Source organism: Strongylocentrotus purpuratus, unplaced genomic scaffold (genome assembly GCF_000002235.5).
Source record: "Strongylocentrotus purpuratus isolate Spur 01 unplaced genomic scaffold, Spur_5.0 spur5_scaffold_15, whole genome shotgun sequence".
In the NCBI taxonomy this organism is placed as follows: Eukaryota; Metazoa; Echinodermata; class Echinoidea; order Camarodonta; family Strongylocentrotidae; genus Strongylocentrotus; species Strongylocentrotus purpuratus.
In genome coordinates this window covers 11261226-11286065 of record NW_022145600.1, presented here as the reverse complement: position 1 = coordinate 11286065, position 24840 = coordinate 11261226, and the positions used below count along the sequence as shown (strand labels likewise).

Here is a 24840-nt window from a genome sequence, read left to right as displayed (position 1 = left end):
TAGCACCATGCAGTGAGGTGCTATCTGGCAATGCACATCGAAAGTAGCACTAAGGGTGCTGAAGAACAGACAAAGGGGCTATTAACAGCACATCACATGAGATTCATAATGATGTATTTACAATAATACTTATTCATCATGATTGAAGATGGTTAGTTAATCAGTAGAGGTATTATTAACAGCAATGACAAACTCATTGATCAATTTTTGAATAAATATTCTCTTTGTTTGAGACCTTGACTGAGACAATATTTTAATGATCATTAGATTTATTTGAAGTAGACAAAAGCTTTGAAAAATATGGAAATGATATGCAAAATTGGATTAGCCCTTCAGGCGCTTATTAATTGGCTCATTAGCATGCGTCCATTTCTTCTGAATCACAAAATCTTTTGTCAGAAATGGCACTTCAGGAGCTAACTTTAGCACGCCAAGTTCAACTCTTTGCACAGCACACCTGTTTTTTAGCACTTCATTTTTTTTCAAATGTATTTATCTTTCTTTGCTTACTCAGTTTCCTGTCCCCATTCTATGATCTCTTTCTTTAAAATTCCCGATATGACAGTATCTTTACACACGTCATCATCTCCTCTCTCTCTCTCTCTCTCTCTCTCTCTGTATCTCTCTTTCTCTCTCGCCTTCTCTCTTCGCTTGATAATATTGTTCTCATTCTCATGACCTTCTCTCTGTCTTGTCTCTCCGTTTCTCTTTGTAGTGGAACACGTAACTTGGACATAATGCCCAACATTTTCAAGATCCCGGTTTTTATTATGTTCTTACATAATTATTTTATATTCTGTAGCGAGAATAGCAGGGTGAGCGCATGTCAACAGTGGGCCAGGGAGGAACCAAAGTGCGCCAAAAGTCTCTTTAAAAAAAAATTACTTTATTTAATTTTTCTTGCCCAGTTGAAAGATAATACATTGAAGAATACCTTAGTAAAATATCTAATTCCGGTATGCACAATAAGGGTAATAGTATATGTGTAAAGCGCTTAGAGACATTTGTATTAAGCGCTATATAAAAATTAAATATTATTATTATTATTTACTCCTTCAAACAGCAAAATCTTACACATATCCACAGTTTTAGTGCAAAAGTGAAAAATTTTATGAATCTTTCAATATAACTTGAATTTTTTAAGTTATTGATTTTACCGATTTTCCTTGCCACATTGCCCCGAAAAAAAATGTGTTTATTTTGGTCCGCGGTGTCTGTCACGCGCCCCCACGCGCCGTAATTTATGACCGCGAATCCTGCAGCCGCGGACCTAAATAAACACATTTTCCGGGGCAATCTGGCCAGGAAAATCGGCTCTAACATAATAATAGGCAGAAGATGGCAGCCAAATCTGATATCAACTTAAAGTTTAGATATCAGAGAAAATTGTGGTAATACATGAAAGTGGAAATCCCTGGAAATCTAAACATTTCCTCTGGATTTATTTTAATAAAACATGGACAATTAGTCCATTTTTCAATGAATTATCCTATAATAATTATTGAGATTGTGTTTCTATCCATTTTTAACCCATTCATGCAGTGAAATGAATTACATGTACCAGAAATATGTGACAGCAATTTCATATCAATAACCTAAAAACTTCATGTTAAATTGAAAGATTTATAAAATAAGTCACTTTTGCACTAAAACTGTGAATATGTAGGATTTTGCTGTTTGAAGGAGTAAATTTATACCCTTATTGTGAATACCGGAATTACATATTTTACTGAAGCATTCTTCAATGTATTATCTTTCAACTGGGCAAGAAAAATTAAATAAAATACATCACCAAAAATGACTTTTGGCGCACTTTGGTTTTTCCCTGGCCGCCACTATGAACATTTCTAAGTAACTGGCAGACAAGATAATCTAGTATACACTTTAGTACAAAGGTGTCTTGAAAAGTATGGCAGATTCTTTTGATGAAAGAGGAAAAGGGGGGGGGGGGGGGGTACCAGGGACATGCATCTCGTATCCAACACTTCGTTTCTTGAATTTACTCGAAGAGAAGGGTGAAGAAAAAAAGCAAGAAACTTTAGATGTAAAGAAGTGACTGTGCCATCTTTCAGCACCTTTTAATAGGTTTATGTCGAGGATGATATCATGATTCAGATAAATTCTCTTCTACGGAGGAAAGTTTGTTAAACAGAGCAAAATCAAAAGAAACCACGCTAATTATTTTGATCATTATCGTTATCATAGTTCAGTACAGTACAACACTTAATCATCTATCCGATTTCATTTACAGAAAATAAACGCGAGTCATTGTATTCTCTCTTTGATAGTGTATTTTCTTTCTAATTCAGCTTTTTTTTTTGTATGCGTGAATACTTTATGATGAAATCTGACAAAAAACACACATACACGTGATAATAAGATTAAGTTCATAACAGTGTATTGCAAGTATTTCACAAAATAAAGCGAATCAATACAAAAAGACATTCGCATTAACATGAAGAGAAAAATAATTATTCTTATAATAATGATAATGATAATAAATAGATTTCTATGTATCATGCATTTCGCAGTATCGATACAAACTTTGAATGACAAAGAGCCTAATTATTATTTTGAGAGTCACTTATATTTCTTTTCCTTGTTGAAATTTCATTTGAATATCTTACAACAATCATATTGATGACAATATGATAAAGAAAGAAAACAAATATGAGTAAAATATCGTTTTAAGAACACATAATGTAATGTACTATCGAAATAATATTTTCATCTTCGTTCTTATTCTCCCAGCTGAGAGGCAAGTTAAGAAATACTGATTACATTTTGTTAGGCTAATCATTTATTTTCTTTGAAAAACTACGATTTATTTTTTCTTCTTCATGACTGCTTCCACGAATGACAGAAATTTCAATATTTACACGCAACATACACAGATTAAAATATAATAATTCATAGCATAAAACAATAAGATTGACATTTCACGACTTTCTTATTTTTTCAAGTGGAAAGTTTATAGTCATAGTCTGATATCAGTTCGCATGAAGCCGTACACGTTTAAACTGTACATTCGAGATAATATTTCAATATATCTCATTTTTTTGGTTTCGTATAACCGTTTCATAACTGGCAAATTTGTGTTAACATGATAAAGAGAATTTTGAATATAAAAGTGACATATATAGTTTTGTCTGTTCGTGGAAATTCAAAATGATCCCATTGACATTGAATGCTACATCGGTTTTTTTTTTACCGCCTTCAAGTTTGCCTATTGAAGTTTTTTAAAATCAGATTAACTTTCTCACTACAAATAACAGATGGAAGGTTATCCTAATTTCCCTCCTGACAGTGCAATTAGCGAAGAATACTAACTCTTTATATGACCCTTTTTTCTGTCAAATTGAATGGCAGCTGGGATTTTCTTTTCAGATATGATCTCAGACTCGACACAAAAATTAATACAGCCATGATCAAAAACACACCAGTACCTAAAAATGCACATTGACGGTCATAGTTACGTGACACACTTAGATACAATGATAAAATCAGTACTGACTCAGACAATAATTTTGTTGTTGTATAAGCTGTACAATCATACTTATCAGCGCGTTGGATTCAAGTTTGAGTACGGAAATACAACAATCTCAATAGCGAATAAATGCTCATAACAACCAGGAGTTGATAGTACAATTACACAACATTTTGTAAGCGCACGTTCCTAATGAATTCGACCAAAGAAAAAGGTAAATGGAACGGTCGAGTAAGAAGATTATTTTCGGAGCTAGAGGAAATTACAGGGTCAGAAAAAACTGTACACCATGATATTGATTTGAAAAATACACCAATGCGTCCAAAATTAATTTAATGACATCGACGTACAGGTCGGGTCAAGGTGGCAGGCGCCCTCTGCGGCAGAACAGCAAATCCCATCGGCTACACACTTTCCTGCAAGGCCACAGGAAGGCGCATTGAGTTGACACGGGGACACATCTTCTGTCATACACGCTGCGGCTTCGGGTGTGAATAGGTAGCAGCCGAATAGGGGACTACAACATGTACCCACCATTACGCATCGTCCCTGCCGGCCTGGACCGCATGGTCTGCACTGCATAGAAGGAGACACAAAGAGATTGGAAGAGAAAGGGGAGAACAGTTTGGTTAATCCTTAGTGTTGCCAAAAGCCAATTTCATATATCGAATTGGACATAGTTTCCATTCTTTCATTTCATAACGTTAACATTTGGTTTCCCATTTTCTATTCAATCACTATTAAGATTGTCGGAATCGATACTTTGTATCTCTGAGTGGCTAGTACGAACACTTGTTTTGGCCCACGGTCCACACTTAAAATATTTTGATTAAATTCTAAAATTTCTTTGTTCACAATGTGGTTAATAGTAATGATAATATTAATAGTAATATTGATAATGATAATGAGTTATGAAATGTTTCTTAGCGCTATAGATTCATTTGTTAAAAAGCAACCAAAAGTATCTTACATTATTAAAGAAATTAACGACTTATGAACTAAACGTACCGCGTGACCCTATGTTTTTTTATCAAGGAAGCAAAAACTACAAGATGAAAAAAATGCTTTGAACAAAATGGGTCACGTAACAGAGGCCAACAGATATGTAAACAGAACAAAAGGCATATCCCAAATCTTCAGAAATGTTCACTTTTCCCCAAACCGAACAGAATTAGCTTCTTCGGCAAGCAGAATTAAAGTATTCGCCAGGTCTTCACAGGGCTTACTGATAGCTGTAAGTGTGCGTGGGAGGGTGAATGAGGTACATGCTCTGTGCACCTGCGCTGTAGGTGGGTGGGTGGTGGAGTTTGGGTACTATCTATAGTAAGTGCCCTCATGTATCTATACATAAATATTGATTTTCGTTTTGAACCATATTAAAAGATTGTTCTCTTTGCAAAAATAAGGCAGAGGTTAGGGTTCCGTGAGATGTGGGTTGTCCGTGGGTGGGATTATGCTTTGCCTTCGTGACTGCTGTAAATCTACGTAATAGTCTTTGTAGTAGATTTTGCTGACGTTTTCCCCATTAAGCCGAAGCCTTTCATCGGGACATTAATGATATCAAGCTTAGACAAGCCCTGGTGAGACGAACAAAATATTGAATCTCTAGATCCACATTAATCACCTCCAGACGTTAATGAAATCTGAACGCAGTAAATTTCCTAGGGTATTATTCACGATTCTGTGTATACCTAAACCTGAGATTTAAAGTGATTTAGCGCTTAGCTCATTGTGGTAAACATGCACCACCTGTCCGTTGTTAAAGATAGGAAAAATGAATGCATGTATAGAAGAAACAAAAACATTGATGGATACCTCCGTTGATGTGCTGCCACACCCTTCCAAAATTATACCCACAATTTTGTTCTTCTCTAGTGGTTTGGTTGAAAGTAGTGTTTACATCGCTCTCACTTATTGGCAAGTTGGGTTATTAGAGCATACACATCACTAGGAGGGTATTAAATGAGCATATAGGGCACATAAAGAATGGCAATAGAGAAAGGGAGAAGAGGGGAAAGAGAGAGAGAGAGGGGGGGGGGGGGTAAGAAGAAGACTACTTGGAGGAAAAAGTGATGAGGGTAAGGAGCATAGGGCATACAAAGAATTGCAATAGAGAGAGGGAGAAGGAGAAGAGGAGAAAGAGAAAGAGAGAGAGAGAGAGAGAGAGTGTGTGTGTGCGAGAAAGAGAGAAGGAGAAAGGAAAACAAGGAAGGGGAGAGAGAGAGAGAGAAAGAGAAGTAAGAAGTAGATTACGCTAACTATATATTTGATTTTATATGCATTAAAGCCCCTTTTCATTTTTTCTTCAAAATGTTTGTCGTGAAAATGGAAAATAAAATTATTCCCTATAGCAAGACCAGTAGCCCGCCCCCTTCCATTTATTTCCACGACTATCATGAACAAATTTAGAATGAATGAAAGATGAGTACAGTCATTGCTTGAGGAGGATTCATTAAAATTGTAGCTTAATTTATTCCCATGTTCCTATAATGTAGACTGGCAGATAATAATGTCATTAAAACAAAGAATTTTGGGTAAGAAAAAAAAGGTAACGATATGGAATTTACCGCAGTCATGGCAGTTATAAATACCTTCCCAAAGATAACCCCGGAATTTTTAAAGATCAAGACCCAGAAAAGGCCAGAAGCGATAAAAAAAACCCTTAAGAGTTATTTCTATCTATATCCCAAATGATCGGGGGATGGGAATATAACTTGCGTTAAACCGAGTATGAAATTCTAAATCAACACACGTTCTTGCATCATTTATTGCTGTATACTGAGACTAAGCATTCAACATAGGCGAGAAATTTGTGTTCAAGTCTTTCTGGTTTAATTCAGGTGTGACGTTAATACCATTTTGCCCGACGACTCGTATTGAAGAAATCGAAATAACTCGACAATCCCTCAAGAACCACGCGATAAATAGGCTGTGATAACGGTATGAATAAATAAATGGACCTGACACCTTCGTTGTCTGGGTCACCTGGGTCGTGACGTCAGCTATATGAAGAATGTATAGGGATCACGTGGATGTTACTGCGAAAGGAACTATTTATATAACTAAACAAAATGGAAAGCAAAATTTAGCAAAACTGGAACTTCCAATTGTAGGGTAAAATGTTCCATCGGACTTATCCTTTCATTATGATTACCCTTGAACATTTTGAAGGTATTCGCAAAGTGCCAATTTGCGTAACTGATTTTTCTTCTTAGGAAACACTGGAAAAGATCAGAAATTATTTACTATTCTTAAGAGTCCAAGGGAGAGAAAAGAAAATGAACAGAATTATGATCAAACAAATTTTGCCAGTCCATTGGCTCCTTGAACCAGGTAGCTCCATAATATTGAAGCCTATACGGGAATGAGGGAATTAGTGTTTAACAGTCTCAGATCCACATTAGTAAATTTTAACAAGAATCCAAGATTTAGATATCAAAATTACTCAATGGAATTACTATTCGTTTGAAATGCAAATTAAAAAGAAAAAAAAATCCTTTATCATATCTACGATATTTTATTTTTGGTATTGCTGCGGCTAAATCTAGGTGTCACGTCGTGCAATGATGAAATGTTACCTCATTCTTTAATTGCAAACATCTATCACTTCGTCAATTTTGACTGTTGGATACAAATGGGGATTTTAAACATGCAGAGCGTACATTCGTTTAATGGAATTTCCTTAGATTGTGTAATGCATCAATTAACATAGAATACAAATTTAAACACCACTTCAGAAAGAATTCGCTCCGTGTCAGTTCTTCAACCCAAATGATTAATTCAAAGTGATTTTTCTTTAGGGTGAATTCGTAATCTAGTGAATTAAGCAAAAATACCAGTGAAATATAAAAGGTTTCGAGGAAATGATAGCTGCGACGGTAACAGTTCTACCGTCATCTTCATAGTATTGAATTATGATCTAAATAAAAATTCGTTCGAGGAGAATAAAGAACGAGTTGTCACCCATAATGAAATGAGGAAGATTGGATAGTATACACACTACTGACGGTAATGATGATAATGATGTTGATGATGATGTTAATGATGATGTTGATGTTGATGATGATGATTATGATGATGTGGTGGTGGTGATGATAATGGCGGTGGAGATGGTGGTGGTGATTTTGATAATGATGATGATGATGACGATGATGATGATGACGGATGATAATGGTGGTGGTGGTGGTGATGACGATGATGATACTATACTGCTAGTTCTACTACTAGTACTACTACTAATACACATGATAATAATAATAACATGAATTACCTGCAGTGGAATGAAGGACGTAATAAAATAAGACCACAAAGATGAAGAGGAGGAATAACACACAAAAATGACGGAGGAAAGTAGGAAGAATACGGAGAAAGAAATCAAAGAGATGAAAAGGAATAAGAGATAATTTCAATATTACAGAGATTAAGAGAGGAAAGTGCATACGTATGCGGTCGAAGAAATAGAAATAAGAAGATGAGAAAAAGAAGGTATAAAGAACTTTCATTTTCGCACATAACATTTCTCCGGATATAAATAACCAATATACACAATAGACCAAACCACGATTGAGTCAATGTCCGTAGGTATATCATTCACAATCTGATGTTACCAATAAAAAGAGGATTCTGGCAACGGTATACCATTAAATCACAGCAGACAGGTTTATTACAGTACGAATTACTGTGACAGTGTAAACGGTGCAGTGCTGGATTGATTTGCCTAGTCGCTCTGAGCTCAGAGATGCACCGATCAATCAAAGCACAATGACAATTGAACACACCCACGCGAATAATATGCAACGGGTTAACAAGTCCCCATCAGAAAGCAATTTCAGAAGAAAATTGATCCATCATTCACATTCCAAGCTGCCTAAATGATATCTGATCGTGCACAATCATTCTCCAGAACCGAGAATCGTTACAATCGAAACCTACTTACTGCAGTCAACACTCATGAATATTGGAGGGGAAAAAATGTAACAAAAACATAAAATCGAAGACGTACTCGCACGTGAAGTCATGGAATTTCACCTTTTGAAGGGAAAATAAACTTGGCTTAAATGCTCACAAGTCATGAATTTCATCTAGGAAAGTCTTGGGGTGGGGGAGGTTATTAGATATAGGTAGTTTGAATGTTTTGTACACCATGGGTCCAAATTAGATTGGGATACTACCTTTAAACATAATTGAATTAAATTAAATTGAGTTGAATTTATTTTCTTCTGCAATAACATAAATCAAATTACATTTCAGCAGTACAACATATACAAAATAAAAATAATTTGTTGAACGTGTAGACGTCGTTAATTGGAGATTTGTTATTTTGTACTGATTTCTACAGCTGATGCTTTATGAATTAGTGCCGTAATATTGAGTTTAAAAAGGTTTGTATCTAATGTGTTATAGCTTTTACTTTATTTCTAAAAATCATTATTTAAGGGAATAATAATTCAGGAATAAGTCACAGGGACTCACAACTAAAGTTTAGTATGTTTTTTAATCTCTAAAGATTATGCTGAGAAAAGTTAACGTCTTAAGCGCAGTGTAACATAAGGCAACTGTGTGTGACCACTATTATGTATTTTCAAAGATCACGTGGTGTGTTTTCGTTATTTCTCCGTTTAGAAACTTCCAAATGAAAGGCTTTCAAACTAGATCATAATCATAATGGCTCAAAGCTACTTATTTATAAATCTATTAGCTAAAAGATGGTCAAGTCTTGTTGAAGTGAAAATAACCACAACAATGTAGAGTCAAATTGATTTCAAAAGGCAAAGGGTCTGAACTACCTGTAATCCAGACTATATACTGTAGTCGTTCCCCTGTGACTGATACAAAGGTTGGGCGCTAGCGGTCTAGGTGCTTCAAGATTTCGTTTATGTGCGAATGTCAAATGTATGTGATGAATGTCATACCTATGTACTAATTGCCATGCATGCAATGGTAAATGGCGAAGGAAGGAAACATGCCACATTACAAATGCGTCCACTGTTTTCTCGTTTTGTTTTGTAAAATGACGCCTACATTCAATTGAGCAAAAACGATATACGTTTTAAGTATTAATAATAATAAAATAATAATAATAGCCTAATAGTCCACTCCAAATTTTATTAAACCGAAACGGAAATTCTTTTTGCCCAATTGATCGTGAGCCCGGCAGCCACTAAGCAGCGCCAGATCGACGTTGGTCTATCCCTTATTGTTGAAGTATTCATAATGTACTTCAAATTGTTTTTAACGGTTGCCTGGTCAATGCGAATCTTGTACGGCTAATTAACCATTGTAACCATTTAACATAAACAAATAATGCTTAATGCATACAAAATAATCCCTTGAGTTGAAAAGATATACTTCTTTCTTTACCTCAACTAGCTAAATCGCTTTCCCTATTATTCCTGCAAGAGTGGGTTCTTAGATAGCATCCTTCGTTGGAGTCTTCCAAGCTTTCTCAAACCTATAACGCCTTTCAGGTTTTCATCAATTTTGAAAAGTGTCTCATATTTGCACGTTGCTTTATGACATTGAAAATGTTGTATATAATTAGGAATATCCCGCAGCTTATTCGATTAGTGAAGTGGTTTATGACCTTGGTAACCGTCGCCATGGGAACCGGGTAATTTAGCCTTTACCCGCTTCTAAAGGTCTGTAAAACTCTTATTCAGGCATGTACCTTCATGGAGGTCACTGTCAGAAATTAATTAAGATTTTTTCGTTCAAAATATAAGAAAGGGTAAAGCAAATATCAATAAGAAAGATATTTTTTCGTGTTACAAAACTTTTTTTCTTTAATTTCCTTTTGCCCATGAATGTGTAACGAAAGATGATAATAATAACAATAAAAAAGAGTCCTTGCATACACTCTGTAGATTAACAATGAAACCAAAGAATGAAAAAGAATATGAAGGATTGAGCTCTGGACGTCAACCGAGGTCTAAGGACTTCATGGTTTTGACAAGCACCCGTCAAGATGCTTCTCCTTTCGTGTTTCACGTGATTAATTTGTTTTCATTGTTGTAATTTGACTCTACAGGATGGAAATGCTCATCAACATTTGAATGGCCAGATGCCCCATCTCTGCAATTTCCATTCAGAGACTCTTTTATTGTTAAATGGCTATGCTTACTCATTTATGAATGAAATGATTCCAACTGCATTTTCATCTTGTAGAGGATTAATATATGTTTATTTTGTTAATATGAAAGATAATTTAATATTAAAATATTTACTTTCTTTTTGTTGTTGAATGTACTAAAGATTTCATACTTCATACAACCCATGACGGTGTTTTCTTTGATAAATTGAATATGAAATAATATAAATTTCTGAGAAAATTGAAAGAAATATCAAAAATGAAAAGAGTGCCTCCACACAACAGCAATCAAAACCACATGAAATGTCATTGAGAGGATCATATAGAGGGATTGTCAGGCTTTATTTCGGCGTCGTCTGTGGAGAGCCGCTGATGATGTTTGATTTAATTAAAGTCTTTTCCTGCCCCACCGTGATATTGACGACCGATGTTTCGCCCAAATATCATCATTGAACTTTGTTGATGAAAATAACACTAGGGAGTTAAGGTAACCAAGGGCAACGTGGCCCGAGAAAACACTTCGCAATGAAGGGATGTGTGGCCTTCGGGAGTGGAGTGATATCTGATTTAGGCTACTCCAAGTTACACGCTCCCTCTCCCCTTCTCTCTTTTTCTTTCCCTCTCTCATCCGACTTTGTATGCCTTTCAGCCTTTCTTCCCATCACCCAATCCTTGCTCGTTCACTTTGCGCCGTGCTTTCAGCGGTGCCTTTTCATTTTAATATCAATGAAAATCTTATCGTCCCCTAACTCCTTCTTAAAGTAAACTGTCATAATTTGAATCAATTCCTTGAACCTTATACCTAAATAAAACGCTTTAATCATGAAGTCTCACCCTTTATACATACTCTTCAGTATTTCTAGTGAGTATAAAATGTCCTCTCATTGTCATTGTTAGTCCGTAACCTCTTTACGCTACAATAACCGAGTTTTTCTGTCACGACTTTGATTTATATCTTTACATCAGATGTTTTTGTTAAAGTGCCTTGTAAAATGATGCTTTTTAAAGGTAATACAAAGTTTTGGGAAATTTTGAAAATTGGGTGGATAGTGAATCTTTACAATTTTGATATATTTGGATGCCCCTGTGGATGTATTATAATCACTAAAAAAATTAACCCCTAAAACACTTCTGTTTTCGAGAAAAATTGAATATAAAATTTACCGGTGCTCCCGGTAAATGTTGATAAATTTCAAATAGCGCCTACGGCCGTACAATGGTAGCTGCGACCATGAAAATCTCAGAATATGTAGTTGTGATATATAATTTCCAAATGGGAATAGCTAATCGGTCGATTTTAGTCAAGAACCATTGTTTCATAGCTAAATTAATATCTTGACCTTGAGAGGGAGCTATACAACATAAAGAGTTTATTATTTATAATTTCATAACTTTAGACTCGATTTCAACCGGGACAACGATCAATGAATATTGAAGGAACGCATATGCTTCCAGTATGTTAATTTGAACCAAATTCATGACCCATACCAAAACTTTGTAATACCTTTAACTAGGACATGTTGATGTAAAAGATAATAATTTATGTCGATATGTTGAATAATGATGCCATGCAAAACACGAATGTCTTGTTCAAAATGGTTGTGTTAAATATAAAGGTGAGTTCTGGTTAATAAAAAGAAAATGAATTCTCACAGAATCAAACGAAACTTACATTGAATGTTCAAGATTACAAATAAATGTCATTTGCCGAACACTATCGGTAGAAAATGTATAATGGCTGAGTAATGAGCATAGAAAGATTAGGAAATCAAGGTTAGTAGCCTACTTCACCAAGGCTGGGCCAAATTCATTATGATTTTGATGACTCCAGAACCTTGCAGTACACACCAATACTTACATGCTACATGATCAACTATTTCTGATCCACTCCACACCTTTTCTTTCATAATGCAATCGGATGACCAGAACTCACCTTTATCTTTAAGCATGTTCCTGCGATATTATATCGTGGGCCGTAATTTCCTGCACAAATCGAATTGCTAACTTCAACCCTGAACCCAACTCTATATCTTACTCTTTTCATAAACCTAAATTCAATCTAAAAGCCATTTGTTACGCAAACATTATATAATTTTGAAGAAATCAAGCACAGACCAAATGTCGGATCACCGTTCAGAAAGAACAAAAAAGAGAAATTACAAGTAGCATTTTTCGATAGTTAAATTTGGATTTATTATAGAATGGTCAATGGAAATGCTCTGATAAGATTTTCCCGTTGTCAAATACATGCGCCCTATGTACAAACTCCCTGGGCAGAGGAGATAATATAGATTTAATTATTGTAACAATCGTCGAGGATCTGGAACATCTATCATGGTTCAGGAGTACCAGATTCGCCGGTGGATTTGGTAATGGTTCTAAATCTGCCGAAGGAAACATACCTACCGTCACACCGGTCGACCACCCCCCCCCCCTTTTTATTCTTTTTATAATAGCATTGGCAACTAAAAAGCAACTTGATGAATAGAGTACCTGATAAATTATAGGACACATCAGATAATAATAATCAGCGGAGATGACCACAATCATGATAAAAGAATTCATAGTGTAGGGAGCACTGCCCCACTGTTGCCATGCACTCAATCAATTAATAATTAGGTATACGTGTTAAGCTAATTTTCAATGAGGTGGAGTCTTGTTTAAGTGTAGCCCTATCCTTGCTGTGATGTGATTTTACGCTCCATTGCAAAGAATTTAATAATTTAGGTTACAATGGAATGTAGGTGGACTGATCAATCACTCCTGAAAGTGCATTGACCGACTTCCGAATTCATTTGAGGGAACACAATTACATCATAATCATAATTCCTCCTAAATAATTTGACATTACTCTCGCCCGAGAGAGGCAATTATGCTGATTGGTTCGGCGTGTAACTTGTCAATTAATCGAAGCGCACAGGGCAATGAAACGACAAATAATAGGGAGTTCGCATGAAAGATATATAAATAACCAGCATAATGAATGAATAGCGGCACTCTCATTGAAATCAACTCATCTTACCCCTTCAAATCTGACTATTATTGATCCTTTCACAGTCAACTTGATAATGATTATTTGATTCAAATGTCGGTGTCCAAATGACTACCATATCAAATTGATTCGAAGCTTCGTCAATGGCGAGAAATAATTAATCGAATGCCTATCCCTAAAAGTGATATATCTGATTCTCCCCTGGATGATGAATTAGTCAAACGGCGGAAAAGGTGACAGATAAAGACTAACGCTGTGTCATAAAGGGAAAAATATGTACGTATAGCTGTAATAATGGATCAGATTGAATATGAAGTCAACTAACACTTTCGATGCCAAATTACGTACATGACATCATTATACTTGATGACGTAGTGGACTCCAAACTGACCAAACTTGTCCAGAAGTGAATCATCGCACCGAAAGTCAACCATCTTCCTCACAAACACGTATACACATTTACTGAGAAAATATCCTGTTTATCTGTTTATTGCAAATTGCTAATATGCTTTTACTGTTTGCTTCGATCGATTGAAGTATCTCCAAATGCAAAACCTACAATTTGTTTCAAATACTCTCAATTTTAAAATTAGAAAAGATATTGTTTTAAACGTTGATGGCATTGAATTTCTTTATATTGAAATAATTATTCAATCAGGGAAAAATATTATTGTTGGAATTATTTACAGGCAGCCAACATTTTTTCTTCTTCTGAAAATCACCGTTGTTAAAGACTGAGAAGGACAAAAAGAAAAGCCAACCTAAGAAGGCAAGGCGTCTAGGGTTAGATATAATGAAAAGTCTATAACAGGATAATCATGGAAAAGTGATTTTAAATTATGTTTAAGGGGTACCAAAATAAAAGCTGAAGTGCTAAAATTCAACCTTTGGCTTCCTAGTGATGTCTTTCAGCATACACGTTGTTATAATCCTTGTGGTAGGCTTATTTTAAAGTAACATGGGAGTTCTGTAAAAAAATTAGTAGAAGTAGTTGTAGAAGGAGTTGTAGTAGAAGTAGTAGTAGTAGTAGTAGGAGTAGTTGTTGTCGCTGTTGTAGACTTTTTAGGATATGTTTAGAATGCGGCTAATCTGCGACGAGGTCCACAGTCATTCGTGCAAGCAAGTACGCAGAAAATGATGGGTATCATTGCATACAAAAACGAACTTTACATTTCACCATGTGACCATGGCGAAAGTGGTTTAAAGGTAATACAAAGTTTTGGTATGGGGTCATGAATTTGGTTCAAATGAACATATTGGAAGCACAAGCGATCCTACAATACTCAGTGATCGTTGTCGCGGTCTAAATCGAGTTTAAAGTGATGAAATTGTAAATAATGAACTCTTTATGTTGTATAGCGCCCTCTCAAGGTCAAGATATTAATTTATCTATAAAACATTGTTATTTGACTGAAATCGACCGATTTGATATTGCCATTTGAAATATATATATCACAACTGCATATTCTGAGATTTTCATGGTCGCAGCTACCATCGTATGGCCGTAGGCGCTATTTGAAATTTATCAACATTTACCGGGAGCACCAGTAAATTTTATATTCGATTTTTCTCGAAAGCAGAAGTGTTTTAGGGGCTAATTTTTTTAGTGGTTATAATACATCCATAGGTGCATCCAAAGATATCAAAATTGTAAAGAATCACTATCCAGCCAATTTTCAAAATTCACCAAAACTTTGTAATACCTTTAACAGATATCTTATCACTCAATTATCCATATTTCCTATCTTGTGAAGTCATATCATAATTGTCTTCAAATAAGATCATCATATTTTAAGCACTTCACACTTCTATTTAAAATGACGTTACGCCCTTTTCCACAACAGAAATTACATAAAAGCTTTAGATTATAATCCGCCAACTCAAAAGCGCAAAGCCATCGGTTATTCCCGACTTACTTCGTACTATCGGGTTGGATTGTCGGGTTACACGACCTTTCGTGAGCAAATACACACAGCAAATTCACGAAAGGTCGGTTTTTCCAAGATCGTCCTTGAGATAAGATTAATCTTTCTGCATGTACATTCATTTTTTGAAAACATGCCCATACAATCAGACAATCATGAAGTCTCGATAGCTGGCCTTTTGACGGACACTTGTGATTTTTTTTCTCGTATCAAAAGCTGTCGGGTCGAAACGTGAGTTTTCGTAGATTTTCTGTAGGCCTTTCAGAAAGTGTCGGGTGACTGGACCCGAAACTGAGGCAATAGACGTTACACCGACCATTCGTAAATAAGGACTCGTTAAAAAAAACACGAAATTTCATGTAACTGGAAGACACGAAGACCTGATAGAACGAAGTAAGCCTTTAACCAATCATAGTCACACCACAAACCCACTCTAAACCTACCAATATTCGACAACCATCGACAAAATGTTGTTCATTCGGTGTAATATGTTAGTTAGTTCGGTCTATTATCGGTTTATTGTCTCATAGTTGCTGATGATTTGAGTGTGACTGAGGTACTGACCCGGTTTTCAAGCTCTTAAGTTTTATTCTCCGCCGCGTAATAGCCATTGATTTATTTTCCCATAATTTAAGAAGAGCACCGTATCCTGCTTTCTCCTTCATGAATACATCTAGGTCACCGTGAGCCTGCATCAACACAATCGGTGTAAATCACATCCTCTTATGGAGTGCTATTGCCTTACATAGTCGCATGGACACCACTTTAAAAAACTGGTGCAATTAATTGGGTACAGCGCCAACCAATTAAGTTAGTGAGGTTAATCGGCTTTCCTAATATCTTTACGCCTGAACTTAAATGTCGAGTCTCACCCCGCTTTCCGGATTATGTAGCAAACTTTGAATCTTGAATCTTGATATATACAGTGGTGTAAAAAATACACACTTTGAAAGTATCCTACAAGATTATAATTTCACGATAACTGCATTTTTTCCTTATGAAATTATGGGTGCGGGTCTATTCAATCGATTGGCACTAAATGTATTAACAATATTTTATGCTTGAGTGAGCACTTAGTAATTACGCGAAACTCGCAAAAATTGGTTCGCCCAAAAATGTCTTAAATTTGAGCATATCAGGCATCAATAATTGCAGTTACTCTGTTAACTATCATCAATATTTCACCATGCAACATATTGTTCCTTTTGGTCTTAAGACGTTTTAGATGAATTGGAAATAAAACAATTATAATTATGTTAGGATTTCTTTCTGTCCCTATATTCACTCATTCTAACAATATCGAGACAACATTGGGTATTGGTGCAGATGATCTGTGCAGGAAAGACATCCCCCGCAATAATGGACGTGGTGGTGGTGATGGGGGCAGTGGCGTATTCAGCATTTGGGTGAAGGCTAGTGGAGCTTTTTAAAGGGCCAGGTAAACCTCAGCGAAACTTGTTATTGGGTACAAGATATGGGTTGCACAGATATATTTCCTGTACCCCTGAAACCCCTCTTCGTTATTAATTTCTGGATACGACACGAGAGGTATGTACAATTTTCACCAAAATCTGCATTTTTTTCCAGTCCAAAGCTTTAACATTTTTGTGCAGACCAACTTTTGCGATTTTTTTATAATTAGCCGGTGCTCACTAAAGCGTAAACATTGTCACTAGTTTAATTGCCATCTGACTGAATGTATAGACCATAACCCATAATTTCATAAGAAGAAAACCTGCAAATAAGATGAACTTAAAATTCTGTAGGAGATTTTCGAATTGTGTATTCCTTAATACTCACTGGATAACAAGACCTAGATCCAGTAAAATAGTGTTTAGCTCGTAATAATAATTGTCTAAGCTCAACACTCAATTTGAAACTTCGTAAATAGTTAATGTTTGTTGGGGATCGGTCAAAAAATGTCTTGAGTTTCGCAAAAAATTTGCAAGCATATCCAGTTGTGGAGGTGCCATGCTATAAAGGTTTGCCTGACTCACTATCCAAGAGTTAAGGGTTCGAATCCCAACCTGGTAGTCACTTCCTTTGGCATGTATGGCTTCGTTGGCTGCTCAGCTGTTATGACGCAAGGAGCGTCACAGCGTGACGAATAAGAGCAGCTATACAAGACGCCACCATTTTTTAGTATTACATTATCATACTGTGTGCACGGTGATATTACTGACGTTTTCGTAAAAACGTAATGTTGATTATACTTTTTCTACGATGTGCATTTTTGTCTTCAATCTTTTTCAACACGCTGAAGAAATGAAGGCAGCCACGTAAACATGTCCTATAAGGAAGGTTCATGTTTATTACATGCTTAAGACTATATTTTAGGAACGTCAATCGGAGCTTGTTTTATTTCATGTTGATTAACATATAATGATAATACTTATGTCTTATTTAACCCAGGGAAGCCGCATCAGTAATAATACTTGGCTCCCTCTTGGCCCTGAAAATTACATTACCCTAGCAATACCTGTGTGAAAAGTGGCAAATATTGATTAATGTCTAACCAAAGGACCTTAATGCCGGGCTTGGATTCAAACCCTAAACTCTCGGATTAAGAGTCCAGGGAATGAACCACTTACCACGACACCAACATGTCCTCGATAGTGGGCAAATGGCCTTAAGAAAACTACACTCTTTGTTCACAACAGGAAATGACAAAAGTCTTTATGATCTGTTAAAAGACGTCACTCTCCAGATTATGAGTGGCACTGAGGAGTGGGCCTTAATAGGACACCACGTCATGTTGCCTAGAAATAAAATAGGTAAGTGGTAATGTCTGAAAATCTGTAATGACTTCATATGCACTCATGATATATCAGAAAGTAACTTTAACATTCAGCGGCAGCTGAAAGTAGCTCGCATTATGGTCCTTTTACCTGGTTACTTTGCCAACAGTATCTACTTGACAAATTACATCCAAATGGAAAAGATATTAACCTGTGTTTTTTCGCAATTGAGAAACAAGGCTGGGAGCTATCAAAGCTTAATGTTGAAAGTGTGATATTGTTATGGTGAAAAGACTTGCAAGTCGACTTTCGTTTGTCGGCGAATCCGTACCATCTTTCAACGAATTAAGAAAATTGATGGATGATTTGAGAGCAAAATTATATCCCTTCATTTTATTCGTATTCTCGAACTGAGAAGTAGGCCACACTGCCTACATAATCGTGTTGGTAACTTCAACGTTCTTATTAATGTCACCACCTGAGGGGATTCGAGGCAAAACATTTTAGTCAGATGATTAGGGTAGATTTTCGTCTAACCTTTTGAATACCATTTTTGCTTTCCTATAAACCGTATGTGGTAAGGCGAATCATTACAATTTCCATCTGATTGTAACTGTTCTAGGGCAATGAACCAATTTATTTAAAATCTGACGAACTTCTAGAACATCTAAAACCTCGCTCGTTCAAAGCGTTGTTTTCCTTGATATTTCATGTAGCTTACGCCTAACCAGTTTTTAACACAGTGGAATTAATGACCCTCGTATTATTCCTGTTATACATATACCGCTCAGTTTTAGTTAAGGAGAGAAACAATTTTTATGTGAATTGCTAGGTAACAATGAGATAATAATGTTATGAGAGATATTCATCGGCGATGGATAGATCCCTACCAATGATTGATGGTCTCAAAAGCGATTTAAGGAGATAGTTTCATCCATGAATTGATTCAGAAAATAAGTAAATGCATCTCAAGATATTCACCAACAGTGCATTCAAACTTGAGGCCCGTTGCACAGGAGGCGCCATTTGACTACGCCCAAAAGATCCAGCTTTTCTATTTAATAGAATTCTTGCGGCAGAATGAAAATAAACCGCAACAGCCCCTCCCCATCAAACCAAATAATAACGGCCGCGCACTATTTGTCTTACAGAATCTTCTGTAAGCACTCATTCATGCCATTGGTTTGCAATGACTTGTTTGCCAGTTTGCTGTCAAGTCGTATTTCCGACAAACGTGAACCTTGTGCCAGGCACCTGGTGCATGGAATGGGGTTGCGTCTGAGCCCAGAGATTGCATCTGGATTTGTTCTGTGCATTTATATGCCTGAATGACTGTGAATGACGCAATGGAAAGACGCATCGTGAGCAACGGGCCGTAGGACTGTTACTAGTCATTAGTCTATGTTACATAAATACTGTACCTAAGCTCCCACCTTATCAAATGATCCTGATGATTCGTATTTGGGTAGTCTGTCATCGTCCATCTTGGTTGATGAGGCATCGCTATCCGATCTCTTCCCGAAGAAAAATCCGTTACGTTTACCGAAGAAAAATCCGTTTCTCTTATCCTCGTCAATGGGCGTTTCCTCCTCGTAGTTTTCCCTGGGTGAGTTAACAGCGCCCTCTAGTATGAACAACTGATCTGCCGTTACGTCTGCAGGAAGCTGCTGCATAGGTTCTTGGAGGCCGTAGCCTGTGATGTCGCTTCTGTCTCTGCTTCGTGATGATGGTGATGCGTTGTGTTTTCTAAGCACGTTTCTAAGGTTACTAAGGAGCTCGTCCCTCCACTGTTCGTTGCTAGTCTTCTCCTCCGCGGGACCCATTCGATTTTCCCGCCATTTTTGGATAAGCGGTGACGGTACTATATTCCTGAATTGCTGTGTGCGAGACAACAAGGAAGGAAAAACAGATAATCATTGCTGTATGTATATAATAGCACTTACACTATCGTAAGAGAAAAATCCACCAAGGACAAGAAATCATCTCCGAAGTTTTGTTACAGCACCTATTCCCTTGGAAGAATATGACAAAAGTTGTTAAGCCCGATATACTAAAGACGTTCTACCGTTTCAGCACCCCAACCAAATGTTTGCTTTAGGTATATATTTTCGTAAACCGATTGAAAGAAATTCTCGGCATTTTAAAATAATATCAAACTTGTATTACTGTACGATTTCTTTGTATTTTGGATCTCTCCACATGCACTTTCGTTTTCCGTAAGACATGATTGGCATTAAATATACAAAATATACAAATACGATTTAAGATGCAATAATTATTAAGGACTAGATATTCATAGTACACTGGATTTTATGTAGGTCCATGACGAAGTAATAATTTATTTAATCATGACGGAGAATTTATTCAAGATTTAAAAGTATTTCAGGCAAGCCATTGAAATATCTGCACAGATATTATTTATATAATAACATATTATGTTATGCAGGGCCCGCTGGAAGAGCAGTTTCATAACTGAAGTGGCTACCCTGGGTAAATAAAACGTTATTATTAACCTGTTGAATACTGAATTCTTGCATTCCCATTGGTTAATACTGTCATTTTTTATTCGGTTATATACTTCTAATCTTCTTAAAGGAAGCTAGTGAAAAACCGTCAGTGTGTTACCTTCTGTTGCATAAAGTTGCTATCTCTTTCTCCATAGACTGTGACGAATGATGCTAGTACTATTAAGATCGACAATAACGTCCGCAGTATCCGTCTCTCGTAGCCCATCTTTTCCTTCGGTACCTTCCCTTAAACCAATCGACCTGCGATCTGGAAGAAAGAAAGATATATAATGATGACAATTCAGCAGAATGGCGGGGAAAATGCTCCTACGTCTAAGGTCTAGACACTAACTTGAAAATAATAATTGGCAGGTCGAAGGTATATCTCATATGTTACAAAGTGTTAACTAATTATATTATGGAACGGTGAACATAAATTTGAAATTAGACATCAGTTTATTTCAAGTTATGTCCGGCTCAAGCTCTTGTAGTACTGTATTCTCTTGAAATGCAGTTTAATTCCGGTCGATCAAATCAGCTTTTTATGCTGTTTATGTAAGAACATTTTTACGCATGAAGTGGCTTCAGTTCCTAAAATGTCTTATGGTGACGTCAGCGGCTCGCCACAGCAGCGTTGACAAACCATCGGGTAACAAAGAGCATATTATGATGACCAAAGACTCAAGTTATTGATGACCGTGAGAGAGGCACAATAAAGCACGTTCAACACACGTAAGCCATTTGATATCGCTCCGTACCTACCAAACGGGGACGCCTTTGACAAGTGGTTATCAATCGAATGTTAGAACCGGATATTGTGTGTGTAGATGTTTGGAATAACAGCCTGTCAGCTGATTTGTCTAATGTTCACACTTTAACTTTAACACTTTAAATTGTCAAAGGCGTCTCATCAAATTCATAAAAAAGGCAAATTAAATACATTCTAACATAGCATGACTGAAATCTTTATAATCGATATCCGACACCGTTTTTCCTTTCAAAAACACTGCTCATTGACAAAAACGTCATGTATGGTGTTCTAACATCTGTCGTCACGATTCATACATCCGATTCGTCGCTGTTAGATTATTTTGTCACCATTGCCGTCCATAGTGAAGAATCCCTTATATTTTGGGGATTCCAGACTATTGATTGGTCTTAACTGAGGATAATAAGTTTGCCATTGACCGTTATGTCACATCACAACCGGTGCAATAGCTCATTTTGCTTGTTTAAAACAAGGACCTTTTTAGTTGTCGAATACTCCTACGAATAAATGCATTTTTACAGGCTATTTTTTCAACTTCTAATGAGTTTTCCCTTTACAAAAATTCATGTGATGGGTATAAAAAATAAAACAAGTATTGATTGTTAGTTTGTAGCGTAGTTTAAAGTAGAGCCCTGTGTGATCTCAAGTCTGCATGGGCCTACTGTGCAACTCATCTCGGGGCATAGCAGTTACGAACTCCCTTTCTGCAATAATCTTAACCACGTCCCGAAAAAAGTCAATATGTGAGTGTATTATTTTCCAGGACGAACCAGTATTACATGCGGAAATTCAAACCACTTAGATTACACTTACACAACATATTGCACAGCACCAGGGAAATCAGTAAGACCACTGGTTTCCTTCACGAGCAACATGCATAGTGAAAGCAAACATCTCAGTAACAATGTTATTTTTTATACCAGTTGTAAAATAATGCATTAACTTGAAGGAACGAGAGGTAAAAGTTAGAACCTGGATTTAGCAATTGGAATCGGGGAAGGAGTGAGGGAAGCAAATAAGAAATTAAAAAAGTAAACGAAAACGCCTTATTAAGATACAACGATCTCAATATGATATGAGTAATACAAAATCAATCATCTTGGATTTTAAAAGTGAGGCAGGTTGATTGTCAAACAATGTCCGACTACTTTAAACCCATGGGGGCGGATCAAAAAGGCGCTAAAATAATTTTATGACGTATTTGTCATCATTAATGGGCATTACAGGTAATGCAATTGATTGTCAAACAATGTGTGAATACCTTAAACTCTTGGGGGCGGATCAACAAGGCGCTGAAATAATTTAATGACGTCTCTGTCATCAATAACAGTTCAATTCAATAATGATGGTTTTATTAAAAAACAATGCCTCGCAGCCAAAATGCTGAATTGTGCATGTTTAAATGTATACATGAGCTTCATTACATAACATTATATTTCATTTGTTACAATCATTTATTCAAACAGTATTGGTAACATTTAACAGTATTCATGTGTAGCATTTAAAACCAATCACTATATATTATTTACATTTTTAAGATCTATTAAACTTCACAATAGTAATAACAACAATTGATCAAAAGCAATACAATACATAACATACAAATAAGTAAAAAGCTAATACTGAAATTATTGCACCTGTGTCTTTAACAATTCATATTAATTGAAAATTAAAAGTCAGCAAAATGTTGCTCTATGTTGCCTGTTCATCAACGGTAAGTACATAATTATAAATTGATGTCTCTGTAAAAAGATAAACATATTCCAGAGTCGGTTGTAAAACATGGTTTCCTACATTAAAACTAAATCACAGTTGGGTATGTATTAAAACAGGCATAACAGGTAACGCAATTTTATATATGATTACTTGTGAAATGATGGCAAATATTTGTTCAATTAGTGAAGAAATAATTGGATCTTTGAAAGCGCGACCGTTCTCAATATTTCTCTTTCCGCTAATGAAACTACAATTTTCCGTTTCCCTTTGATGCTCCCTCCGCTATGAAAGCGCTTACTGTTAGAATTATGGTATCCTACCATCACCATCCTATCCGCTCCTGGTTAAAGCAAATACTGTTGTTGATTATTTGTTACATTGGAGCAGCATCATTATTCGCTCGAATCCCCTTGTCAACTCGTTTTACCATCAATTAGACTTCATCAGGGAACATTGATTGGGGGAACTCTAGCCGCTTGATTGCTCATTTTATGGTTCGCCTCGCAACGTAGATTGCTGAGCTCACCCGACACAAATTTAGGGGTAGATGGACAAAATGAATTGGACAAAATACATGCGACTAGCATTGTGTCATCATATTACGCCTAATTCCTGTTTGGAAAAGTGTACGGATTGTACATGAAGCCGAAGGAGGCGCCAGGAATATTTTATTTGAAAGAGGAAGTGGGGGGGGGGGGGGGGAGGGGCGGTCTTGTTACACTAGATTTGCAAACAGAAATGTATACTTTTCTTTAAAAACAAAGCAACAAGGTAAATAGACGCGCGAAAGAGAAACACGACGAAAGAGAGAAAGAGAGAGAAAGAGAGAGAAACCCTATAGATTTAAACTCCACCAACTGTATTTAAGTGTGCGAGAGGGAACCTCTTAATACAGACAACACACCATCCCTTTCTTCCGATACCCAGCCTTGGACGAATCAATTCAATACAAATGAATCAAATCGAAGACAAATGCAGGCGTCATTCGGGATTTTTCGAGATCAATATCTTTCAAGGAGCATCTCAATATTTCTTGTTTTTCCCCTGTTCTTGCTGAAATACATCCAGGTAATATCAATGGCGGCGTGGGCGATTGTTCGATGGACTGGCACGCGAACCCCGTTCAGGAAGTCAAGGCAGAGAACGAACCAGATTCCAAGGATAACGGTAATCAATAGAAGGATTACCATTGGTAGAATGATTTCATGGTCAGTGCTTAGATCAGTCACGGTAGTGAGGTTTGGTAATCCAATCATCGTTAGTATTTTTAGTAGTAGCTGTAGGTTGTGATATCTCTTTTTACTACTACTAGCAGCAGCAACAGCAGCATCAACAGCAGAAGTATTTTTATCATTTTGATCATCATTATTACTATCATTATTATTATTATTATCATTGCTATTATGACTTTTTTTAATTGTATTACTAAGTGTAGTTGTAGTAGTGTTCTTTCACCAATAGAAAAAGCAAACATAACAGAGAAGTAATTATGTTTTGTGGTTAAAGTATGATTGGTAATAGTGTCAAAAGAATTGTTTCCAGTATAATCTGTGTTTACTTGAAATATCGATCTTTATAGCAAATGCCCCCCCCCCAATGTTATTAGTTTTTCACACACA

At 36.3% G+C, this 24840-nt stretch overlaps 1 protein-coding gene across 3 annotated transcripts; it reads right to left on the bottom strand.

The window, feature by feature from the left end:
• Positions 1-2045: 2045 nt before the first annotated feature.
• On the bottom strand, positions 2046-21040 carry LOC752998 (myoactive neuropeptide NGFFFamide gene). 3 transcript variants are annotated; one of them, XM_030985560.1, is made up of 3 exons: positions 20855-21040; positions 19651-20106; positions 2046-4058 (listed from the first exon to the last, which is right to left on the bottom strand). In XM_030985560.1, the coding sequence occupies exons 1-2, from the start codon at positions 20960-20962 to the stop codon at positions 19651-19653; spliced, it is 564 nt and encodes a 187-aa protein (XP_030841420.1). In that variant the 5' UTR covers positions 20963-21040; the 3' UTR covers positions 2046-4058. The 3 variants fall into 3 exon arrangements, with proteins under 3 accessions (XP_030841420.1, XP_030841418.1, XP_030841419.1); XM_030985558.1 differs by having other exon boundaries at positions 2046-4063; positions 19663-20106; XM_030985559.1 differs by having other exon boundaries at positions 19663-20106.
• Between the last annotated feature and the right edge of the window lie 3800 nt (positions 21041-24840).